The 23,100-nt window shown below is 43.7% G+C and overlaps 1 protein-coding gene across 4 annotated transcripts in view; it reads right to left on the reverse strand.

Annotated features, from left to right (window-relative positions):
• The window catches only part of ARHGAP6 (Rho GTPase activating protein 6), a 316,515-nt gene extending 293,724 nt beyond the window's left edge, over nucleotides 1–22,791 (reverse strand). The window contains exons 1-2 of one of the 4 annotated variants that reach the window (XM_063392827.1): nucleotides 21,120–22,791; nucleotides 19,856–20,577 (exon numbers count right to left, since the gene is read on the reverse strand). In XM_063392827.1, the coding sequence (XP_063248897.1) occupies nucleotides 19,856–20,353 (498 nt within the window). In that variant the 5' untranslated portion in view covers nucleotides 20,354–20,577; nucleotides 21,120–22,791. Of the gene's footprint in view, nucleotides 1–9,762; nucleotides 9,899–19,855; nucleotides 20,578–20,748 lie in introns of those variants that run through there. The other 3 variants (XM_063392826.1, XM_063392825.1, XM_063392830.1) reach the window with 3 other exon arrangements.
• Nucleotides 22,792–23,100: the final 309 nt, after the last annotated feature.

The following is a 23,100-nucleotide window of genomic DNA, read 5'->3' on the forward strand; positions in this document are numbered from 1 at the left end:
CTACATGAAGGCAAGAGTTAGGCACAAGGGAAGCAAGATTCAGCCTGTTCCCGTGGCTCCTGGATGCCAGCAGATGGGGATCAGCTCTCCAGCACGTCCCTGTCCTAATGCAGCATGTAGCTGGAGACGTGCTACACTCCTGTCTCAGTTTGCTGGGCAGTAAAGCTCCTCCTCCTATGCTAAAATAGCACTGAGCAGGAAGATCTGAAGCTTATTTACTAAATACAAGCCTGAAGAGGACACTGGAGGAAAATATTATGCTCTAGAGCTTCCTCAGATTTGAGTCCAATAATGAATCTTTATGTTTATCCAGTTTTCACACACAAAATTCAGCCTGCCAGAGCCAAAATGTGTGAAACACTGTCCTTCATTTGTGTATTGTCCTTCAATACACAAATTATTCATGCACTAAACTATACAGGAATATACACTTGTAAAAGAACTATATTTATAATGATATACAGGTATTGTTCTTTCAAATCTTATCTTTTCAGATGTGTATTTGTTTCTGGTCTCAGCATATATAAGTGAAATTAGGTTTATATGGAAACATCAAAATTAGTAATGTCCTTCAATTCAGGGAATACAGAATATAATATTGCTTGTATATTTTGAGACAAAACAATACATATCTTGTTGAATGCTATTTCTAACAGGAAGGACATGTCAACTGTCTGCCTCCAAAGTGTGGTAAGGCATCTAAGAAAAGCTATGTAATACCTTGTACAAAAATGATGAAAAGTATTTTGTCACAAACACTATCTCATAACTTAGTTCATGTATGAATTGACATATTACAAACAGCACAACAGGTAACTGAATAATCATACATTGGAGCAACACACTTTCCAGATAAATGTGCTTTCTGCTCTTGCAATATCAATGAGTGTCTCAATGAAGATCTTCTAAGCCATGAAGTACTGCATTATCTACAGAAAAAAGAACAGCGAAGTGAAAGAAGTCTCAAAATTAAATAAGCCTCAAGATGTATGAAGTCTGGAAGGAGACAGATTGCATCTCATATAAAAGATTATCAAGAGACTCATGCAGGGTCACACTGGAGTCAGCCACAGCATTGCTTACGGAAGTGAAACACAGCAGTGATTGATGGGACAGCCCACACAAACACGCACACAAACCAAAAATTTCAAAGTGTTTTTTAAAGAAATACGGTAAATATGAAACAGTGTCAAGTAAAAGCAAATCAGGGCCTTATCTCACCACGGCAGTTGACACTGTATTACAGCTTCCCAGCAGGTGTTCAGGTTAGATTAGGCAGGGTAAGATCTAATAAATACAGTCCTCCCTACAATGGGAAGGCAAATTAACTGTGAAAACAAACCTCCATCACAGACAGAAAGAAATAAAGAGAAGACTGCAACAGAGCCCTCACTCACTAACAACTTCACACCACAGCTTTTTTTTACTGAATATTGCTTTTCATTTTATTAAAACAAACACGTGTTAAAAATGGACCATGTGTTGTGATTCCCTGACAAAAAATTATATTGCTTCAGTCCCAAAATAGGAATCAGGATACCCTCTATTTTTCCAGTATAAAAGAACACATTTCCTTCATGAGCATTACATGATCAACCCTAACTCAAAAGCTGAGTTACTTGTGACCTTTTCCTGTTAGGAAGGGCAGGGTGTTTGCACATCTGTTGAAGCACCGTATCGTTTGCAAACTAATAGTTAACTGATTCCACAAGGTGTTAAGACATGTTCTAAATAAGACCACCACTAAAAAAGAAACCATGGCAATTAATATCAGCATGCTGCTTGATAAAGCTTTGTGTTTGTTGGCCATAGCAATCTTCCTTCTTTTTTAAAGAAAAGCAGAATTTGCTACAAGAATCTCTGATTTGTGACTAGAAATATTTTTCCTACAGACTAATGGCTTTTGTACAAAACAATCAAAGCACAGCTGTTTGAAGTTGGACAGATTCTAGCAGGATAAATGTTAATACCATAAATACTAATTAATTCTTCATGTGAGCAACTCTCTTCTACTATGTCTATGAGCAGAACTGGAGCCCAAGATCAGAAATCAAACAGACGCTGATACTCTAAGGAGAGCCAACTGTATTCCTTTAAAATTCCAGTTTTTATTTTTTCAAATATTTAAAAGAGATTCACCAATTAAGATGAAATACATAGTTCAGCTAATTCTAAGATTCAACTTGGCTACTTCCATTTAAGACAAAAAGATTCAAAAAGAAAAGTATGCAAATCTTACGTGTTAAATATTCACTCAAGACTGTAATTTTTCTTGTCCTATTAATGAGATTGCATGTATTTAGGAGAAAGGTATCCCGCAGGGCACGGGGACACACGCCCAAGGACAGCCAGGAATGTTTAGCTGTGTCACCAGTGCCACCACTGCTGCAGAGCAGCCCTGCAGCGGCTGAGCCTGGGCATGCAGAGCTGTCCCACGAGTCACGGCTGCTGCACGGGGAAGGCTTCTGTGTATTTGCCTCCAAAACAACAGATTTAGAGCTGACAGAACAGGCTTCACTGCATCTGCCACTGGATCCTTTCTGCTGTCCTTTTAGGAGGCGTTTGTCCAGGAAAAGGTAACTCATTAGACTGATTCCTCTTGGTAATGGCTAACTACCAGGGCAAGGACTGCTGTGAAAGCCATCAGTGCCCTAACGAGGCTGATATATTGGAAAGAGGAGCTGCCTGTTCCACTCCAGCTTCTCACACAAAGATCTAATCAAGGCACTGAAACTTTTGTCCTGTCTTCAAGGACAAAAGAAAACAATTCTTCTTCTCAAGTGACAAGGCCACCAATAATTCAAGTCACATTCCCGAACTTGCATTCCCAAGTAAGATATTTGGCTTCCTAAATGGAGAAGGGTCTTCAGGTTGTGGTGGTTTTGTTGCATCTTCCTCTCCTTTTTCTTTACCCAGTACTACAAAGTGGCCACAGCAAAAATAATTTTTACTGAATTAAGTTTCTCTCTTATCAAAGCAAGTTCTCACAGAAGTAGTCCCTGGCTGGGGGAGGATGGCAGTTCTGAAGGGCAGCAGGATCGGGATCAGGAACTGTAGCATGCAACCTTGGCTACAATACCCACCAACTCCCTTTGGAGATGTAATTACAAGGTGGAAGCTGGACAGTCTGTCCCCAAAAAGGCACTGAGTGGAGAACACAGACACCCATCCAAAAGAAGACAGTGAGGAGCTTTGGCTGCCCCTCTCCCTGTGAGAGGGCTGAGGTGCTGAAAATGCAAACGCTGTGCTTGGCTCGGTGCCCCACAGGCTGCTTGGTCCAGCACGGGTGTGGGCAGGAATGGGGCTCCAGGGAATGAAGCACTCCAGACCACTGTGCATGGCTGAGGGCTGGTTTACCCTCTCACAGAGAAATAATGAAGAAGACATTTAGAGAAGAGGCTTATTATTATTGCTGCTGACAGAGTAACAGTTCAGAGGTAGTTAAGTGGTCATAACAGGTAAGAAACCCTGAAGTTCATGAAAAGCAACACTGGAGGAGGCTCAGCACAATTGTTACACATAAAAACCAACAGCCACTTTCTTCTACACGCTCTGCACTTTCATTAAAGCACAGGCTTGCAAACTCAATGTTTTCATACGGAATTACAGAGCTCAGTTTCAAGGCAAACATATGTAAACACCCATTAGGTAAGCGTTAATAATTCACAGCAAGATGCCAGCTCTCCAGCAAGACATTCAACATGCAAAGAAACCATTGCAAAAGCTCCTTGGAATAAACTGGATAACTTTCAAACAAAAGGAATTGCTTTGTGTATTAGTGTTGTTCAGCAAGCCTTTCTTTTGCTGCTCTTGAATTTTTTTTTTCAACAAAAGTGTTTCTGCCTAAGGTTTAAATTTAAAATTACACATATAACCTCTTCCTTTTCTGATTATGATTCTTCTGCCTTTGCCTGCCAAAAGGGCAGATGCAGGCTGTATCAGATGTCAACCAGACACCAGGGTTCAGCTGCCCACCACAGGGGGTGGTACCCCGAGGTGGCAGCCAAAGCTACCACAGCACCTGGGTACCTGGTTCATAAGTAGCACCATCCCACACACTCTGCAGATTGATGGGGTAACAACAACACTGCTCAGGGGGATCAAAGAGATTGTGAGACACTTCTTGGGAAGAGGAGTAAAACTGCCCCAGGCAAGAGTTGTCAGAGAGCCACCCAGGCTGGGACAGGAGACAAGTGGGGTGGTGAGGTATCCCCACATGGGCAGGAGCTGAACTTGGTTTTATGCTTCATCTCTGGGTAATCTCATGCATAAAGGTGTCAAACTCCTTTTATCCTACAAGCACGATCCAACACCACTCAACTAAGATATAACATGTGCTAATTGAAACAGTCTTAGTTCTGTAGAAATAAAAATAGAATGATCCTTAAATACACTTACTTTTAATTTATTATTATTGTGATTTACCAGATTAGTAGGTTTTATTATATTTCTTAGCTTAGTCACTGCTTTGGAACCTCAACAGTCTTTATGGCACAGCCATACACTGCATCAGCTTCTCAGTTTAGACCAGAGATCTTTACACCATGCCACACTGTGCATCTACACACAATCACCAGGAAAATCTGGTTCTGTGGAAAGGGAGGCAGGAAGGTAACAAAGATCAGTACATGCAGTATTCCTCCTATCACTGACCCTTGTCTAGGAGCTAAAGGAAGTTATATTTATACACAAATTATCAATACACAGCCTTTTCAATACAAAACTCGGGTAGAAATCCTGTGCAGACTGCTTTCTTCTCAGTGGCTCTGGTATTCTCTTTCCCCACCTTTCCAATACAATGCTGCTCTGCTTACATTCACCCACCATGCTCTGCAAAGGCATCTTTGCTTTGATGATGCCACCTACTTCTTTGTAGCATTCCATTGCATCTCATTCTGTATCTGTTATCACATCAAATATTAAACATTTTCCTTCCTAACTAGTCCCATCCTCTCCATCATCCTCTTCTACTGGTTCATTCCATCATGTCGGGTCTCTGTCACCCAGTTTTGTGCACTAGGAATTTATCTACTTCTCCCCTCACTTTTGAAGAAATTACCACTAAATATTATGATATGATATGACATGACATGACATGACATGATATTATGCTTATTATTATAACAATGTCCCCATGGTTTAAGAATCCCTAAAATCTAGCAAGGCCAAACATTTGCTTGCTGAGTCCATTGAATAACACATAGCATAATTTGTCTCTGTACAATTCTTGGTGCAACTCTATCTATCTGTTTTCTCTTTTGTAAAATTTCTGGAAATAAAAGTCTCTTGTGTTTATACACCTTGTACAGTGATGTCCTAACCCACAAATAGGGTGCCAAGATACCATGGTAATGTAAAAATCACCTCTGCAATGCAAGGTGACCTGTGATGCAGGGATGCCCTCACAAATTCTCTGGATTCTCCATGGATTTGCACACTGCTGGATGCCCATTTCTGTCCCTCAACCCCCCACAGTCAGGGCAGAAACAACAGATACTCTTACCACTCATTTTTACTGTCTCATCCCTAATTTGGGCATAATCCCAATTTAAACCAGTTATCTAACAGCTAAATATCATTTCTCTAGGCTGTGTGGTTTCCAGAAATAGCTAATGCTGCATCCCCCTCCCCCATCAGGGAAACACCCAGCAGCGATTGCCAAACCCCACCCAAGCGCCACTGTCCTACTCTGTAGGGCCATGTGGCACTGTGACCCAGCCCTCACAGCAGATGCTTGCCACAGCTCTGTGTGGATTAGCCACCAAATCCACAGGCTCAGCAGAAGCTCTGGTTTTTCAAGCCCTGTCCCTTGCCAGTGCTCCAATGAGTCACCCCCAGGCAGCTCCTAAGGACCAAGCAATCACCTGCCCACTGCTTCTGTCCCACTCCTTGGGAGGAAGTCAAAAGACACTCTAACAAGCAGCTGAGCTGTGCATACTGTAAATAAACTATATATTCTTACAGAGTGGCTGTAGCTCTGATTCATAGCACCAGGGGAGGAAGAAGGAAAATGCAAAAACTTTCATAGTTCCTGCAGTAAAATCTGTAATGGATCCTTTTCCAAGCTGAGCAAATTAATTTTTCCCTCAATGGTCTTGAGCACTGTTTCAACCCTTTTAGTTCAAATATTTCTTAAAAAGCTGGGAAGAACAAAAGCAAAATCAGAAACAGAATACTTCCAGAGTTATCCTAATACAAAGCATGGAAAAAATATTTTTCATTTCTTTCAAATTCTGTATGTTAGATCCTTTTCTACACATTGATGTTGCGCCAGTTGAGCATAATTCACAAATTCCTCACTCTGAAGTAAAGGCAAAAGCCCTCCAGTTGTCTTTGGAAGCAAGTGACCTGCAGCTATTTGGTCTCACAACCACTCCTGTGCCTCAGTGTTCTGGAAACCCCTCCCCAGGAGGCGTCTGCAGGAGCTGGTGGGACACCCAAAGCCACGTGAGCAGAGCACGGGTGTCCCCGATGTGGCCGTGCACAGAACGGTGGAGCTGCCGTGCTGGAATGAGAAGCAACATCCCAGGACTCAGCGCAGGGAACAGCCAAACACCTCTGAGGAGCCCAGCATCACCCACTGCAACCCTCACCCACCCAGCCTGGCAGGGTCCCATCCCCAGGAAACAATCTCTCAGAGCTGGGAGATGTTTCCTGACCAAACAAAAAGAGATGGACAACAAAACCTTGACTTACACTATTAAGAAATAGAACATTTTGTCTTATTTTTCTTTTTCCTGACATTGTACATTGCAATGTTGTATAAGTAACAGCTTTTTAGTAACCTGGACTCCAGATGTACTTAAATCATTGTGAAATGGTTAAATTAACATTTTTCCATGTGGTAATCATTCACGGCAGCAAAGTGTGCACAGACACAATGAGTATTTCCCATGCAAAAATATAACACAGAAAACATAATTTTCAAGTTTAGAAAGAAAGAAACAATATATGTATTAAAAATAAATGTATTTTACAGTCAAAACATTTTGTCGTAAAGCTTAAAGAATTACCCTGCAGTTAATAATTTCAAGCATCCCAAAGTACCTCTACTTTCCTTTACCCTTATTGTGCTCCTAAACTGTTCTCCTTTCTCCCATCAAACATTTGCAGCCTGGATTTCCTGGGCAACTACCTCACAGAGGGTGTGATAATATAGAGATGTAATTCCCAATTTCTCTCCTACAGGGTTCAATTCCAGGGTTCATTAAGGTTTGACAAATAAATAGTGCTTTGCCACTGCACAAAATAATCTTCCCTTCCAAGGCAAGCCCCAGCAATTCAACTGCTTATCCCAAAATGTATATTTGACACTTTGAGTGCATCAACACAACAGCTAACCCAGTTCCATCTCACACCATGCTCACTGATCTACAGATCTCTGTTCAGTCATCCCAGCCTTTCCCAAATCTTTCATGCCTTTCCCCAGTAGAGCTTGTCTGCCTGAAAAGGCTGGGTTATAAAATGACCAAAACAGTGGGAAAAAAACCAAAAAACCCTTTGGACCTGATGGGGGGTCCCATTACACTTCCCACATGCTGCTTTTTCTGTGTCCTCGACAGTTCAGCAGCTGCTTCTGCTGCACCAACACCCCCAGCACTCAAACTTGGAAGAAAATCCCTTCCCTTGCTCTTCTGGCCCTTGATCACTGGCTCCAAGGAACATGCCATGCAAACTCTCCTTTGCTTTTCTGTTTTCAGCCTCCTGTGGTTTTGGATTTTCTTTCAAGAAGGGTCAGCAAGCAAGCCTCTCTGTAGCTCCCCCTGCTATGTACCTTCTACAAAAATCCTCACATTCTCTTTGGGAACACCCTAACAGATTGCTCCCTTCCAGCTTTGCTTTGATTTGGCCCAGATGTTGCCATATTTTTCCTTTCCCATTTGCTTCCACTCCACCTCCATCTGTCTGAGTCAGATCCAGCACAAGAAGAGCTCCTGCTTTCCTACAAATGCTTTGGTCCTATTTTAATTAAGGGGCCAGTAACCCTCCAGCAGAGCAATATGGTTATTAAATGCCTTCATCTCAACTAAAGGAGTGTATTTCAAAGAACTGTAAGGAAGCCAGGAATAAATAATTCACTGCAGTAATCTCATTCTTTTCACCCATAATTCAAGTTAATTCATCTTAAACCTGCTATCTTCAGCTCAAAAAAGTTCTATAGTTAAATCTCATGCTGAATGCTATGTCCAAGTAGCTGGACTTAGTCCAGAAGAAGGTCTCCAAGAGCTCAAACCACTTAGGAAAGGTATCCTGCCACCTGAGACTAAGGCCACCAAAACTGCACTATGACCATGAGGATGAGCTCATTTCTGCTCCAGTGTTTCTATTCCCAGGGCTCAACAGCTCTTCAACCTACCAGGTGATGAGGGTTCTCTCTGTTCCCTACCCCATCATCAGGACTCAGCAGCTTTGGCAGGAAGGTTTGTGCTTGTGGAGCACAGGCAGTAAGGACCATGCTGTTATTTCCACCCACTGCTCTTGCAGTGGCACCTCGCTGTCTCTGCAGGGCTGTAGCCTTCAGCAGCCTTTCAGGATAAGGGAAGGATTTCCCTGGTAGAAAGCAAAATGATATCTAGTTTCCAGCCAGTTTGTCAGACAGATTCCCAAAAAACACGCCTTCAAACACCTGAGAGCTTTGCTTAAAAAGGACTTCCAGAGAGGCAGCTCTGACAAATATAGCAGTGCAGCCTAGCTCCCTCCCTGAGAGTCCCCTCCAGGCCAGCTATCACAGAACATAAGTTACCAAAGAACAGCAGATATTCGCTTTTTAATTTTGGCACTTATGCCAGACCCCACATTCTACAGCAATCAGAACTTCCATTTACCATCTGATCAGCTGGATGCTACCAGCTTAAAGAGCTAAAGTGCACACATTTGGACTTCAACTATGCACTGATACAGTCTCCAGATGTGTTTCTAAAAAAACAACATACCTGTCACAAGCAGGAAGCAACAAACAATAGTAAAGGCAAATATAATTTAGCAGGTTGTGCTAAAGCACACATTTATCATCACAAAACAAGCACAAATGAAGCATTTGAAACAGCAACAGCCAAAAGTGCTACTAAAATGGAAAACTGCACAAGGAAACATGAACAAAGCTTAAAACTCCTTTACTGCTAAAAACCAGTATTCAGTTGTGTAGAGGACCTCAGCACTACAGTCCTTCTCTGGGAAGGAAGAAGAAAGAAAGAAGGCTCTAATTAGAATAATAAAATCTAACAATACAAAAGATCTGGAGTAAGATTTCAAAAACTACCTAAATAATCTAGGAACTCAAGGTTCATCCTCAAAAGTGAGTCAAAAGCTTCAGAAAATCTCCTTGCAGAGATGATGGTGAGAACGATTCAGGGCACCAAGCGCTGTGGCAGCCAGTACAGCCCACACACCGCTGGGCCCAGCACCAGCCTTCCATCTGACCGAGCCACACTGAGGTGTGTGGCAAGAGGAGCCACAGCGTGCTGAGCCACGCCTCGACCTGAGCACCCTGAGCTCAGCACGCCCAGCACCAAACCAGGACATCACACCATGAGCAAGCCAGGGCAGGGACACCCACACAGAAGGCAAAGCTCTCCTCTGCCCGGTGGTGGAGGCACTTCAGTGGCAATCATGTTTTCCAGCCCAGCTGATGTTCACTCAGCTACTCATGTACCCCACTGTGTTGTCTTCTGCCCTTCCTTATCTTCTTCTACTTGAATCACACAGCTGGAATCACCTTTTCCTCTTCTTATGTTCTGGTCCAAGAAGGAAAAAAGTACTTACCGAGACTGAAAAGGGTTTTGAGTCCAAGCTATCAAAGCTTTGTTTTACTGTGGGCAAGATCCTTCTGTCAGCCCATTTTCATACTCAATGCTGGAGGCTGCACCTGCTTGACAAAACCTCTGCCAGCTAAATGAAGACCTGCCAAAATAATTTCTCAAGAGCAAGGAAAAGACACACAGATCTGATACTGATCAACATGCTTCAGAAGCTCAAAAAAGCCCACTGCTGCATTGTAAACAGCAGTAAATTATGACCTGTGCTCCTTTTAAATAGCAGAATGGAAGCATTTATTCCAGCAAGCCAATTTAGTACCAGCTTTTTCCAGGCTGTGTGGCCCCATCTGCCTATTCCAGTTTAGTTTAGCTCTGACTGATCCCAGTTACATAACTGTACCCTTAAGCTCATAAATCGTAAGGTCAATATCAGGTTAAACTCTTGCTGTGTAAGACAATATAGGCAAATCCTGAACAGTCTTATTGCCACACCTATTTTTCTGTGTATCTAATGCAATTCCCATCTCAAGTCTCAGCAGGAGATTTCCTTTCCTTCTTGCAAACCTCTTCAATTTTTTTCCTTCTTCCATTTCTCTCACAGATTATTTTTACTTTTATAACACAACATGACAAAAATGCAAGTTAGTAAAGCTAAATTGACAGCAATGCTTCTGTACTATCATTTTAATTCAGGCACTGAACTGAAGTGTTTTAGGCAGCACATCACACAGCCTGTCATGAGCACACTGAACTACCATGAAATGGCAGGAAAAGTTAACGGTGTTTTCCCAAATGTTCAGTATTTTTTAATGTAAACAACCCACAAAAACAGACAAAGCTCAATATCAGAACAAGTCTGTCCTAACAACACTCTGTCCTAAAGGTGTAAGCCCTTCTCAGGCTCCCTGGTGCTGGAAGAAGCAGGCTGGCTTGGTTAAATGAGGTGACAGGAAACCAACCTGGCAATTCCTGAAAGTTCCCTGCCAAATCCCTGCTGAAGTTCTGCTAGGGCACTGTCCAGCTGCCTCTGCAAAACACGTGAATTTCAGAAGGGTTTGGCTGGGGTTTGTTCTGAATTTTACAGACATCTTTAAAGAGCTACCCTGGCTTTATTGGCATTTATGAGACACCAGGAGTAGAGTAAGAGTAGGATATTCCTCACAGAGTAGAAACACACCAACAATGTTGGAGAATGATTGACTGAAAGAAATTACCCTTCCTACAAGCCTGCTTCAAATGCTGGCACTGGAGAACATCATAATTTCTGCAACTCAGCAACTTTTGTCCCATCAAAGTTATGCTGTAGCACAAGGGAGAACAGCAGTTTTCATTCTACTGTGGAAAGAAATGATACTCTGAGCCACAGAATCACAGAAAATATTAGGTCAGAAGGGACCTCTGCAGGTCATCCAATCTTCTACTCAAAGCTGGGTCTCATCTTCAAAATTTGATTGAACCCCTTGGGCCTTGACCTGTCAAGGGTTGAAAATTTCCAAGAACAGAGATTCCACAGCCTCTCTAGGGAACCCATTTCAATAGTTATCCACTCCTGCTGTGAATGCTTTTTGACTTAGATCTACTCAAAATTCCTCTTGCTGCAATTTGTGACTGTCATTGTGCAACTCTGACAATACCCAGCTGCATCTTCTCCTTAGTCCCCATGTAGGTAGTAAAAGTGGCTTTCCATTCCCCCTTGATTCCTCTCCAGGCTGAAACAAATCTCATCCTTTTCTTGTGCATTAAAAGCACTCTCATCCCTTAACTGTCCTAATGGCCCTCCACTCCATTTGCTGCAGCTTGTCAACACCTCCCTTGTACAAAGGGGTCCAGATGTGGCCTCCAAAGGGTGAAGTCACTTCCCTTGACCTGCCAGTTACCTTTCTGCTCATGCAGCTCAGTATGCAGGTATCCTGCTCTCCACATTACACACCTTCCACAGCTCGTTAAATGAGTTAATTAACTTGGTTTCCTCTGGTCCACGTGAGGTGGTGTAATTTACCTGCATTTGGGCTTTTTAAAGATCAGTCAGGAGGCTCTGTTACACAATTTACTCCAAGAAAGAAAAGTTTATTTGTTTATTTGATTAAAAAGTTTTAAATGTTTATTTGTTACATTCACTCTGCCTTTGTTCAGGAGAGGTTTATGAAAATTAAAGGTTCCATCTGAGCCTAGGCAGGGAGAGGAAATCATATGTGCTCATACCTCAAGCAGAGAAAAGCACTGAGAAGCATTTTGGACAGTGTGCCAGAGCCTTAAAATATGCAAGTTTGCCAATATAAATCTTACTAACTATTCTGCTAAAAAGTTGCTTTAAAACCCTCCATATACGTTGACTGCCAATTACATTGCATTCCTTTAGTGAATACAGAATCAAGGCACTTTATCTCTAAAATAAGTAAAACTTCTAATTCTGTCTATTTAAACAATTTGGCTGCCTCATTCTCCTGGCTTGCTATGGTTTGGAAGCCACTCTGTGGGAGAGCCCACTCTGTGTAGCATTTCTGAGTCCACTGCCCCTTCTAAAGACCTACAAGACGTGTCCCTGTGCTGTGCTGGCACAAGAGCTGTCACATTCACAAACACATGCTTGAGAAACAGTCGTGAAGCAATGAGCAAGAGGATGCCATATTTTGTCAGTAGGAATGTTACAAAACAGCCACAAGAAAACTCAACCATATTTTTCTAATTTATGATACAGTAGATAGGGTCTTATTTTGGAGCATGAAAATGTAATCTATCTTAAATGTAATCTAAAATGTAAGGTCTCTCTTTCCCCACCACCCCTTTCAAATAGTAGTCTGCCCTGTCATCAAATTAAATTAACAGTTAAATAGAGCTGATTTCCAACCAGGACATTACGAGGATTTAACCTTCCTATACACACATACACTTACAAAAGGAATTGTGGTGATGAGATTGAGAGCAAAATATTCCCCAGAATCCTTTTAAGATTGAACACAGGGGAAATAGAAAAGGGATTGATTATGATTTAAGAAGGATAAATACGAGTTACGAGCAATCAAAGTAACAATATTTGAGAAGTGACAGCAGATGTGTCAATCCACACTCTTTAGCTTCAAATTCTCCCATTTCACATAACTGTTAGCTGGCCCCAGAGCCTCACAGCACTGTACAAAGAAACAGTTGCACATCTAAAAACAGAAGATGGTAAGATCTCCTAAACAGCTAGCCCAAAGCCCCTATTGTGCCAAAATTTTTATGGGTTTATTCAATAAATTAAAAGAAATACCTCCTGTGGGAAGCAAAAGACATAACAGAACTGAAAACATTTCCTGTAGGAGGAGTATTTTTAAATTTTTACAGGGAAAGGCAAATGAAAACTGAACAGAGCACAGCCAACTGGTTTCTCACCACATTAGTCTCAGTAGGGTGCTACTCAACTGAAATTACCCTTCAGAGAAAAACCGAAAAAGTTAGTGCTCAGAAACCATCCTGCCATATTACAACAGTACAGAAAACAAAGGGATAAAGTAAATAAAACCTGAAAATAGAAATGGAAAATTTCTATTAGTCTTCCTCTTGCAAAATCAGTTATAGACGCTCAGTGGACGTACAGTTCCATCACTGAAAATCAAGTCCAGGCTAACGCCAAGGCAATGAAAAAGTAATCTTAATTGCACTGAAAACCCTAAAATGGAATCCTTCCTTTGTTAGCAAGGTTTGTAACATACTTTGTTCTTTGCTGAACACCAGTTTGTCCAACTATGAGAAAAGTACTCATTAACATTTGATTTGGCCAATCCAAACAGTAGGCAACAGATACGGAATAGAAGTTTGGGGGTTTTTTTGTATCAATTTCAGGTGATGAAAGCAACAAGTTTCTTCCTTTCTAATGTTTGGCAAGGACGCTAAAGGAATATACACATCACAAGGAGTATTAAAAATGGATAAAAAACAAGCCCAACTTAAAAAGGTCCAAGGGCATGGAACAGGAACTTGGCGGGCGAGAAAGACAAAAGCAAGTTCCCAGCAGCCACGAGGGGAGTTTCTGCATTGGGCTGACTGCTCGTGTGCATCCTCACAAGTGTGGTGCCAAAAATCTCCTTGTGACCTTACACACTCAGAGTCCTCATGGGTAAACGCTGTAAGTCAGGAGGTTTTTTCTTTGAGAGGATACAGAAGAGATGAAGTAGGAAGATCCAGAAAGACAGTTCTGGTTTCATAACTGGGGATGCTGATGCAAGCTGTTCCCATAGCCAGGACTGTGAGGATGATGACCCAGGGATGACAGCTTTAGGGTGTGAAACTGATGCTTGGTTTTATGAGCCAGAGACACAGTACCTAACCTACTTGGGTCCAAAAACACAAACATGTGGTACCCAACAGCTGGTTCCAGTACAACAATGTGGCGAGCATCAGGCACTGGAAGCTCATCAAATCCTTCAAAAACACTCTCAACTCTCCCAGGGATTTAATAATTCATAGCTGACAACCAGAGTGGAAAAAACATGTAACTTGAAATAGCCAGTCTGTACACATCTAGGAAAAACTAAAACTCAACCAGAAAGCCTCCACATATATTTCCATTGACATGTATTATTGTTACGGATACAAATAGATAAAAAATAACAGAAATTATTTTGAACAAGCACAGATTTAAAAATTGTACACAATAATTGATACAAAAGTTTTAAAGTGAGGTGAAGAAAGTAAATTCCTAGGATTAAGTGGTAACTAAAGGCTTTGCTTCCTTCCTGATACTCTGGTTTGATGAGTAGTCACCAGCCAAAAGGAAGGCACACATTCGAGTACTCTGCTGAAGTCTGAAAGGGCAGTACCTTCCAAAATTGGCCAACGAGTTGCAATGTCAAATGAAGTCTGAACCCTGCCATGAACATCCTTATTGCTCCCCTGCCAGTTTCCACAAGTTGAATGGAATATTTGGCCTCTTCTCCCACAGTCCAGACATCTGGTTCAGTTAGCAACTAGTGGAACCCAGGATGTACAAAAATTATGTTTTAAAATGTTAGCTTAATTCCAGTGATGTTTATGCTCTCAAATACTGTGCCACATATCTAGAGAATCAAATATGAGCAGGGTTATATCATGTTTAAGGAGACTAAGACAGGATTGACATTATAATTTTGATTTTTAGCACATATTTTATATTAAAATTCCAACTCTACAACTCTGATACTGATATCTGAAGTTACTGAAGTTGCTGAAGTTACTACTATGCCATCATGACTATTCAGCCCTACTTGCTCAGAACTCCCTGATGGTTTCAATTATGATATTTACATCTGGAAGGAAAAAAAAAATACCCCAAACAGGCTTAATACCTGTACAGTCTTAATACTTATAGAGCCAAAAGACTACAGAAGAGACTTCTGAAATATTCTTCACCTACAAGCTGTCACACCTGGAGTTTTCATGCAATAGAGTCTGCAAAATTAAATGTGTTTCAATTCCACCACGAAGGCAAGACAGCAGTCTGGGCTGTTAATATTTTAGACATTATTCAAAACTACTTTTCAGTCTCATTTCTATTATTTTCACAAGTTCCTTTCTTATTACTTAAGCAACGCACACTTGAAAAATTCTGTCTGTCCGAGCCATCAACTCCCATATTTTCGTCCAATGTCTTCAGACGTAATTTAGTTGAGAATGGGAAGAGTCCATTTGCCAAAATCGGAAATACTGAATATATTTAGTTACTTTTAACTGCATTCCTGTCATGAGAGGAACACATTCCTGCCCACCAAATTTTGTAATTATAGAACTCCTACAGCATTGAATGCAGCAGACTCAGGCTAAGACTAATTTGTGTGTCCAGTGGTTTGGAATGTCTTAGGGAAGAAAATAAAGCAGAACAAAAATACCAGCACATACAGTTTTTACTTTAAAAAAAAATCTGTCGAAGTACAGTTCTCACACAACTCATTTAAACAGAAAGAAAATGCAAGTTATCCACTTAAACATGCTAGACCCCCATTTTGTTTCCAGGACAGTTAATCAGAGCTCTGCAAGGGAATATGTTCCAACATATTCCATTTTTCCATACAGCACAATCTCTGCATTAGGTGCTTAAGGGTGACAGACACTGTGCTCACAACTGATGTTGTTCACCTGAACCTCCACTGACACAGCCTGAGGCCCTTTCCTCTTGTCCTCTCACTGGCTGCCTGAGAGAAGAGAGGACCCTCATTTGCTACAAGGAAAGAGAGAATCTACACCACCTTCCCAATCAATTTAAACTCTTGAAGTATCAAGCCAGTGAATTTACCAAAGCTGACCTCCCAAAGCATCTGTCAGCTGAAACCTGTACTGTGAACATTCACAACTTCTGGTGGCCGTGCTATAAAACAATTCAGTTAAACTAATGTTGTTCTGGTAATGCAGATTAGCTTCTCCAGTGTCCTTGCAGCTCATCACAGTTTGGCCAGCCAGCAGCGCAGGAGGCACCCAGACAACTCCTGGCTTCTCCCCCAAAACCTGGTGAGGAACCAGGACAACCTTCCCTCCCATGCCATGGAAAACTTCTCCTGTAAGGCTCAACAGAAAGCTGGGTGAGCAGGTGGATTGCAGGGTAAGTGATGAGGAGGAGGAGCAGTGGAAGGGCTGAGCTGTCCACCCACAGCAACCTGATTTTATTGAGAAGCAAATTGCAAATTAAGGATGTTGCCCCCTGTGGCCAGGGCCCAGGCATGAAGGTGGGAAGGCTGCACATGTTATGCTACCATTACTTTCAAATCAGCTCTCTCCCCCCAAAAAAGCATATTAGTTGGAGATGATAATGTTTAATTAGTTAGTAACACACAGACTATGACAACAAAATAATCAGGCCATTTAAGTCTAAGTATGTAGATTTGGTTTCTCATAACAAATAGATTATTCAGATACATTCCCATGATTTGCTATATTTTTTATCCACTTGCTATGGCTCTCCATTACCATCTTTAAGACAGAAAAATAAGCAGAAGAATTAACACAACTTGAGACTTCACACAGATCTATTAATCTTGAGCTATTCTGGACCCAGCAAATGTATTTCAGTCCATCAGTGTAAACACTTGCATCCTTAACCTGTACAGGTCTACTCAAGTATGTTAGCATAAATGTAAGACGAATTTGGCAGAATCAAGACATTAAAGTATTTCTAGATATTTCTACCATCTTGTCCATGATATTTAGCTTACTTAGAGACTCACTCGAGCATATGAAACCCTTAATGAAAGCATAATAGACTTAATTTTGCAAGTGAAAGTGAATTTTCCTTAAGGAAAATGGCATAAAAGGACAGCTGAGATCAGATGGGAATTGAGGATTAACACTTTTTTTCCCTTATTAAAATCCCCCTTGGCTTTGTCCTGCTGAAACCACTGGAAATGTTGCTGATTTCCACAGGAACAGGTTTTCTTATTTAAGCAACTTATAAGTAGAAAATAGAAAAGTGAAAGAATGCTTGTCAGAGGAGTAAACCTCTGCCAAAAATAATCTTTATAGTTGTAAAAATGTTCTCATGAGAAGAAACAACATGTCAGTAAAGAACTGCCAGGTCACTGGGCAGTGAGAGACACGTCTGTCAGATGATGCTTCACATTCAAAAGTCTGTGGACCTAAGAATACAGGGTAACAATTTAGGTGTGATCTGCCCCTGAAACTGGAAATCCCCTGTGCATTCAGGCATTCCATCAAAAATTATTTATGAATGGTGGCAGGAACTTGATAGCAACCTTTCTCTCCCTAGGCCAGTAGACAGGCTGGTCATATCAAATGCAGAAGTCAAAGAATTACAATGAAAAAAGGTAAAATAAGCAATCCATTTTATTCTCCTGACCTCGTAACAAAGCCAGTATGGACACTGTGGCCTCACATACAGAAATCCCAGATCAGTGGGGCGTGCCTGCTTTAAAACCTGAGGAGAGCTGGCCCAGGTGCCCCTACCCTGCAGCCCAAGGTACCAGAACTGTCTCATCCAGCACAGGCTGCAAACCCCACCTTAACACGTCCCTATGGAGCCACCACTGAGCCAGCCTGGGACACGTGCAGGAGGCCCTGCCCAGGAGGTGTAATTTTGAAGGGGCTCTGAAGAGGAAACCTCCATGGCATTTTTACTTCTCTTTACTCTTTTAAGGTAGCAGGGGAGAAGATAATTCCCACATACATCTCCTAGTGCATAACCCTGTTGCTTCCACAGTGGCTCTAAAGCAGTATTTCCTAAAAAGAGCAATCACACTGAAGGTGTTGAAATGCAGGTAAAGAGAACTGATTTTGCAATGAACATTTCTTTTATTCCCGACTAACAGGATGGCAATTTTTAAATACTGCAACCAAAACTTTCAATGTTCATTTTCATTAGGCAGTCATCTGTTCAGTTGTCTTTTATGACTGACTAAAATCATTATTGTGATGTATTTTATTTCCTAAGTTGAACAGAAATGGAACTACAGATTTCCTACTGAGAATACAGTAATTTGAATAATGGGACCTTTTGAAGTTATAATATTATAAGCAGTCACTTCCTTTTTGCCCAACAAAATGTGGGGTTTTTATCTCCTCAAGCACACTTGCTTTGCCCCAGCCAGGATGAAGCTGCATAGACAAAAAAATCCTTCACTTCCAAAAAATGAACCTTTTCAAATAAAAACTAAATAGGAAGCAAACTAAATCTTTTATAAAAAATGCTATTTTATAATGAGACCAGACTGAATAACCATTAGGACGCATCCCTAAAATAAGAGAAGGAATAAGATCAAAATTATGTATGTGCAGTTTCTTCTTAAATATAGATTATTATAATTTGTACATGTCTTTGCTGAACAACTAAGTTCATATTTGTATAACATCTGTGAGTCTTGGACTCAGTCAGGAAACTCTGCACAGGAAACCTTATCTATTTTATACTTTTTGGTAGGTTTTATAAAATCATAAGTGGATAAGCAGCAAACTTATCCTTAATCAATGTGATCACCTATTATCTCACTGTCCACTGATGCCACAAATCCCACAAAGTTCTTTGACATCATGGATTTTTTACTATCTTAAAATTCAAGCATCAAGAGGAAATATTGCTAAGAGTAACTTCTGATTACAAGACTTCATAATAATCCATTTTTTTAAAACTGGTAAAATTCTCCGCCACTTCTTTCAGCATTAGCCAGCGTCATGCCTGAAGTTGCCACCCACATGTTGATGCTCTATGCCAACCAGCAGACGTTAATTTTTATACTCCAAGCAAAGAGGGAGATACAGGAGCTCAGGGTAAGATGAATCCCTTGCCCATGAAAACTGCATTCTGTAGTCTTGTGCTATCATGGTGCCTCGTTTGGCTTTGGATCTGGTATTATTGTGTAAGGTAACCATTTTACATGGACTTCCACATCCTACTGCAACAATCTAATTATTACCAACTATTTATAATAAGCTCATCCAAAATGGAAATGGAAACACTGCCTTCCAATCCCAGTTCTCCAGAAGACACTACTAAACACTTAAGCGGGAAACCTCATCACCATGAAGGAGATGAAGAATTTCTTAAAACAAAAAAAAATTCTTCCACTTCTGCTACAGAGGGCTCGGCATAACCAACTCGATGAGTAATTGCTACCAGGAAACAATGCCACATTTTTTGAAAACTTTAATCCACAATGGTATGGTATCTGCAGCCCAACATCGATGACATCCAAGCTAAATGAATAAATATTTGCATTGCAAAGTTGGATTTGTCTTGGAATACAATTGCTCCTCATGTGGTTCTGACACGTGCGTTATCAAATAAATCACAGCGCACTGGGTGTGTGCATTAAAAGTAATTTGTCTATCTTGTTAGAAGCCATCACATACTTCAGTTTAAGAGATGTGAAAATGGGAGAGGAAGGTTTTACAGGCTTGGGATAACCACACATAGAACCCGTCGAGGGAACCTCAGATATCCGACCCCGCAGCGCCGGAGATGCCAGCTCCCGGCACCGCCACCCACGGCGGCCTCGACGGCCCCGCGGCGCGGGGGACACGCGGGGTCCCGCCGAGCCGCGCTCCCACCGCGGGCCGGGCGCTGCTGGAGCGGGCGGGAGGCGGCGGGGACGGGGGCGAGGGCGGCGCGGCGGGTGCCCGTCCCCGGGGGCGGGCGTGCCTACCTCGGATTTCCACACGACGTAGGCGGCGGGGCGAGGCTCGGGCGGCGAGGGCTGCCCCTTCCTCTGCTGCAGCCAGCGCCGGGGCGAAGAGAAGATGCTGTTGGCGGAGCCGGCGGTGCCGCTCAGCGCCAGGGCCGAGGGGGTGCGCGCCAGGAAGGGCAGCTCGCAGCCCGGGCTCCGCTTCCCGCGGAGGCTCTCCTCGTCGAAGAGAGCGCTGCCCGGCGGCGACCGCTCCAGCGGGGTGCACGGGGTGGAGAAGGAGGCGCCGGGGGCCGGCGGGGCGCCCCGAGGACCGCGGCGCTCCCCCGGGGGGCTGCCGGCGGCCCGCGCCCGCGGCGCCCGCCCCGCGCCCTCGCCGTCCTCCCGGCCGCCGCCGATGATGGCGGGGTCGAGGCTGCGCGTCTGGCGGAGCCTCCGCTTGGAGAGGCTCTTGGCGGGGGCGGCGGCGGCCGAGGAGGAGCAGGAGAAGACGCTGCTCAGCAGGCTCTGCGCCGACATCGCGGCGGGCGCTGCCCCGGGCACGGCGGGGCGGCCGGGGGTCCTGCCCGGGCTCTCGCTGCCTCTGCCTCCGGCCCCCGCCACGGCGGCGCGGAGCGGCTCCCGGGCCGTCCCCCGGGCCGGGCTCAGCCCCCGGCGGCGCGGCCCGACGGCGGCACCGCGGGGCTCATGGCGGCGTCCGGCGCTGGGGCTGCTCCGGGGCTGCCGCCGGCGCGGTCACTTTGCTGGGAGGGAGAGGGAAAAAAAAAAAAAAAAAAAGTTACGAGAGAAAAGGGGAGGGAAAACGGCAGCAGCGGAGCTTTTATCTGGGCTCGCCGCAGGCTGCCAGAGTCACTCCCCCCTCGGCCGCGATGCGCGGGGGAGCCGCGGGCCGCCCCACACAAACACACACACACCCCGTCGGGTCCGGCGGTGGCGGGGCCCGTGTGCCTCCCCACACGGGCGGGAGGGGCCGCTCCCGGTGCCGCTGCACCCCGGTGTCGCCGCGGTTCGCCCACGTCGGGGGCGCGGCGAGGCAGCCCCGCCGGGTGCGCGGGCACGGCGCTGCTGGGACGGTGCCGCTGCGTTTTGGGGAGGGACCGAGTAGCGGCAGGCAGCTGCTTTCCGGAGCGATCGTTCCCGAGGTGCAGCCAAGCCTCGGTCTGACCCTTCTGAGCCCTGCCCCGCGTCCCGCTCCGGCCCCGGCTGCTCCTTACGGAACCCCCGGCTGTGGCGGGCAGAGATGATGTCTCCGGGAAAAACTTCCAGCAATAAACAGCATACTTACATTGTGCAGCACACGGGACAGGGGCTTCAGCGGAGCTCGACTTGTAACTGTGTTCTGGCCCACGTCTCTCTTCCCATCCTATGAAACACCTGCTTTGAGGGCACATGGACGTGAGCCCCACGGGCAGCACTGGTCACCGAGACCTTTGAGTCTTCTGCTGAGCACCTCATGGCCACAGAAAAAGAAAGGAATGGGACCGGTGGAGCTAAGGCTCCTCAGGACAAGTAATTGAACGTGTTTACCTGCCACTGAGACTTCTCTGTTCTCACTCCAAGCATAGGCACGGAAATATTTACCAGAGAGACAGAACAAACTTGGGAAAAGCAAAATTGTAAAGAAATGCAGAAACAGAATGCGCAGAGAGGGACAATACCATGCAGCCCCATAAGGGCAGCCAGCTCCTTCCTCACCTGGAGTGAAGGAAGCAGCCCCTCAGCTCCAGAATCGGACTCCTGCGTCTTCTAGCTGGGAATTTTTAAGAGTCTTCCTCCCTCACTGGGGAAGTTCAGCAGCGATGCTTGTCAGGTTCTTTCTGGATGCCGGACATCGTAATTTACTTAGTGTTTAAACTTTATTGAGTAACCTTGAGCTTCATGGGTGGGTTTTGTTGCTATTGTGTCAGTGAACGCTACAGCTGCTACATTTTTTGAGTCGGAAAGCAAAACACACAACACGAAATCCTGTTTTTCTTCCTGACCTGTACTTTTATTTATGGAGTAAGTGGAAGATACTCGAGGACAACTCCTGTGCAAGTGGTGAACCTCCCCAGTCTCAGATGAACTCACAATCAGACTGCTGATTCCATGGGGCCTGAGCATCCTTGTTTTGATTTGAAAACCCACCATCTCCACAAACCCTCCAGTCTCCCCAGAACTGTTGCAGGCAGCTCCTAGAAAATTTCCCTAGAAAAAGGTTATTTGGAAAAAAAAAAAAAGTGCTTTAGCATGACACAAGGTTTATTTGGTTATTTTCTCCTCATGCTGCATTTTCTCAAACCTTAGTGCAGGGTTGTGTTGTTCTCTCTGGGGTCCTGGAGCCAGTGCAGGTAAATGCTCTATGGCAGCACTTTCTGATTTCACCAACAGAGTAGACAGTTCTCTGCTCTGTGGCTTTGTTCATAAGTTCATAAAGTTCATAAAGAGCAACAGCACAAAAGTACATCCCCTTTCAAAGGGAGGTGTTCTGGTTTTAGGTAATGTTTCCAAATGAGGTTTTTTTGTGGGTGGTGTTTTGTTGGGTTTTTTTCTGTTGTTGGTTTGTTGTTGATGGGTTTGTGTTGTTTGGTTTTTTTTTTCTTTTTTGGTCTGCAAAGCAGCTTTCCCCTCTTATTTTAATAAACTGTCCTATTGCCTAATTCCAAGTTCCTCCACAGCTAAGGTTGCAGCTGTTTCTGTTTAAAGCTTCATTTCATTTTGCCTCCTCATTAATGCCTTCAATAAGGTCTCATGCTTGAGACTAAAAGGAAGGTCTGAGGCACAAAACAAATCTGCATTTGTTTCTGCAGTTCTGTGCCCATTCTAGCAATTTGGTTTAGAGACACATCTGCAATACAACTATACATATGTGTGGCTCCAAGTATTTGCTTTTTTCGTCCTCTACAAACATATCATGGGAACATAAAGGGATGGGAAGACATGAGGAAAAAGGCAGAGGGGGAAATTCAGAGCTGTAGGGAATTAACAGATCACTTAACGAGTAGAGGGGACAATGACATTTGCCTCCAAAATTCACCAGAAACAGGTCCTGCCACTCTCTGTGAGGTGCACTGCCCACGTTGAAGGGCTGATACTCTTGGGCAGTGCCGGTTGCCAGCAGGCAAACCTCCAAGTTTCCAATTCAGATGCTCACACACTGCACACACAGCCTGTGAAAGGAGACTGAAACGATCAGATAAGTGCATACTTAGGAGCATACTTAGGAGCTTATGAGTCTCAACTCTAAATGGAGTGGAGGCAATACATTCTTATTTCCACCTGCCCCA

Source organism: Prinia subflava, chromosome 3, assembly GCF_021018805.1.
Source record: "Prinia subflava isolate CZ2003 ecotype Zambia chromosome 3, Cam_Psub_1.2, whole genome shotgun sequence".
Classification (NCBI taxonomy): Eukaryota; Metazoa; Chordata; class Aves; order Passeriformes; family Cisticolidae; genus Prinia; species Prinia subflava.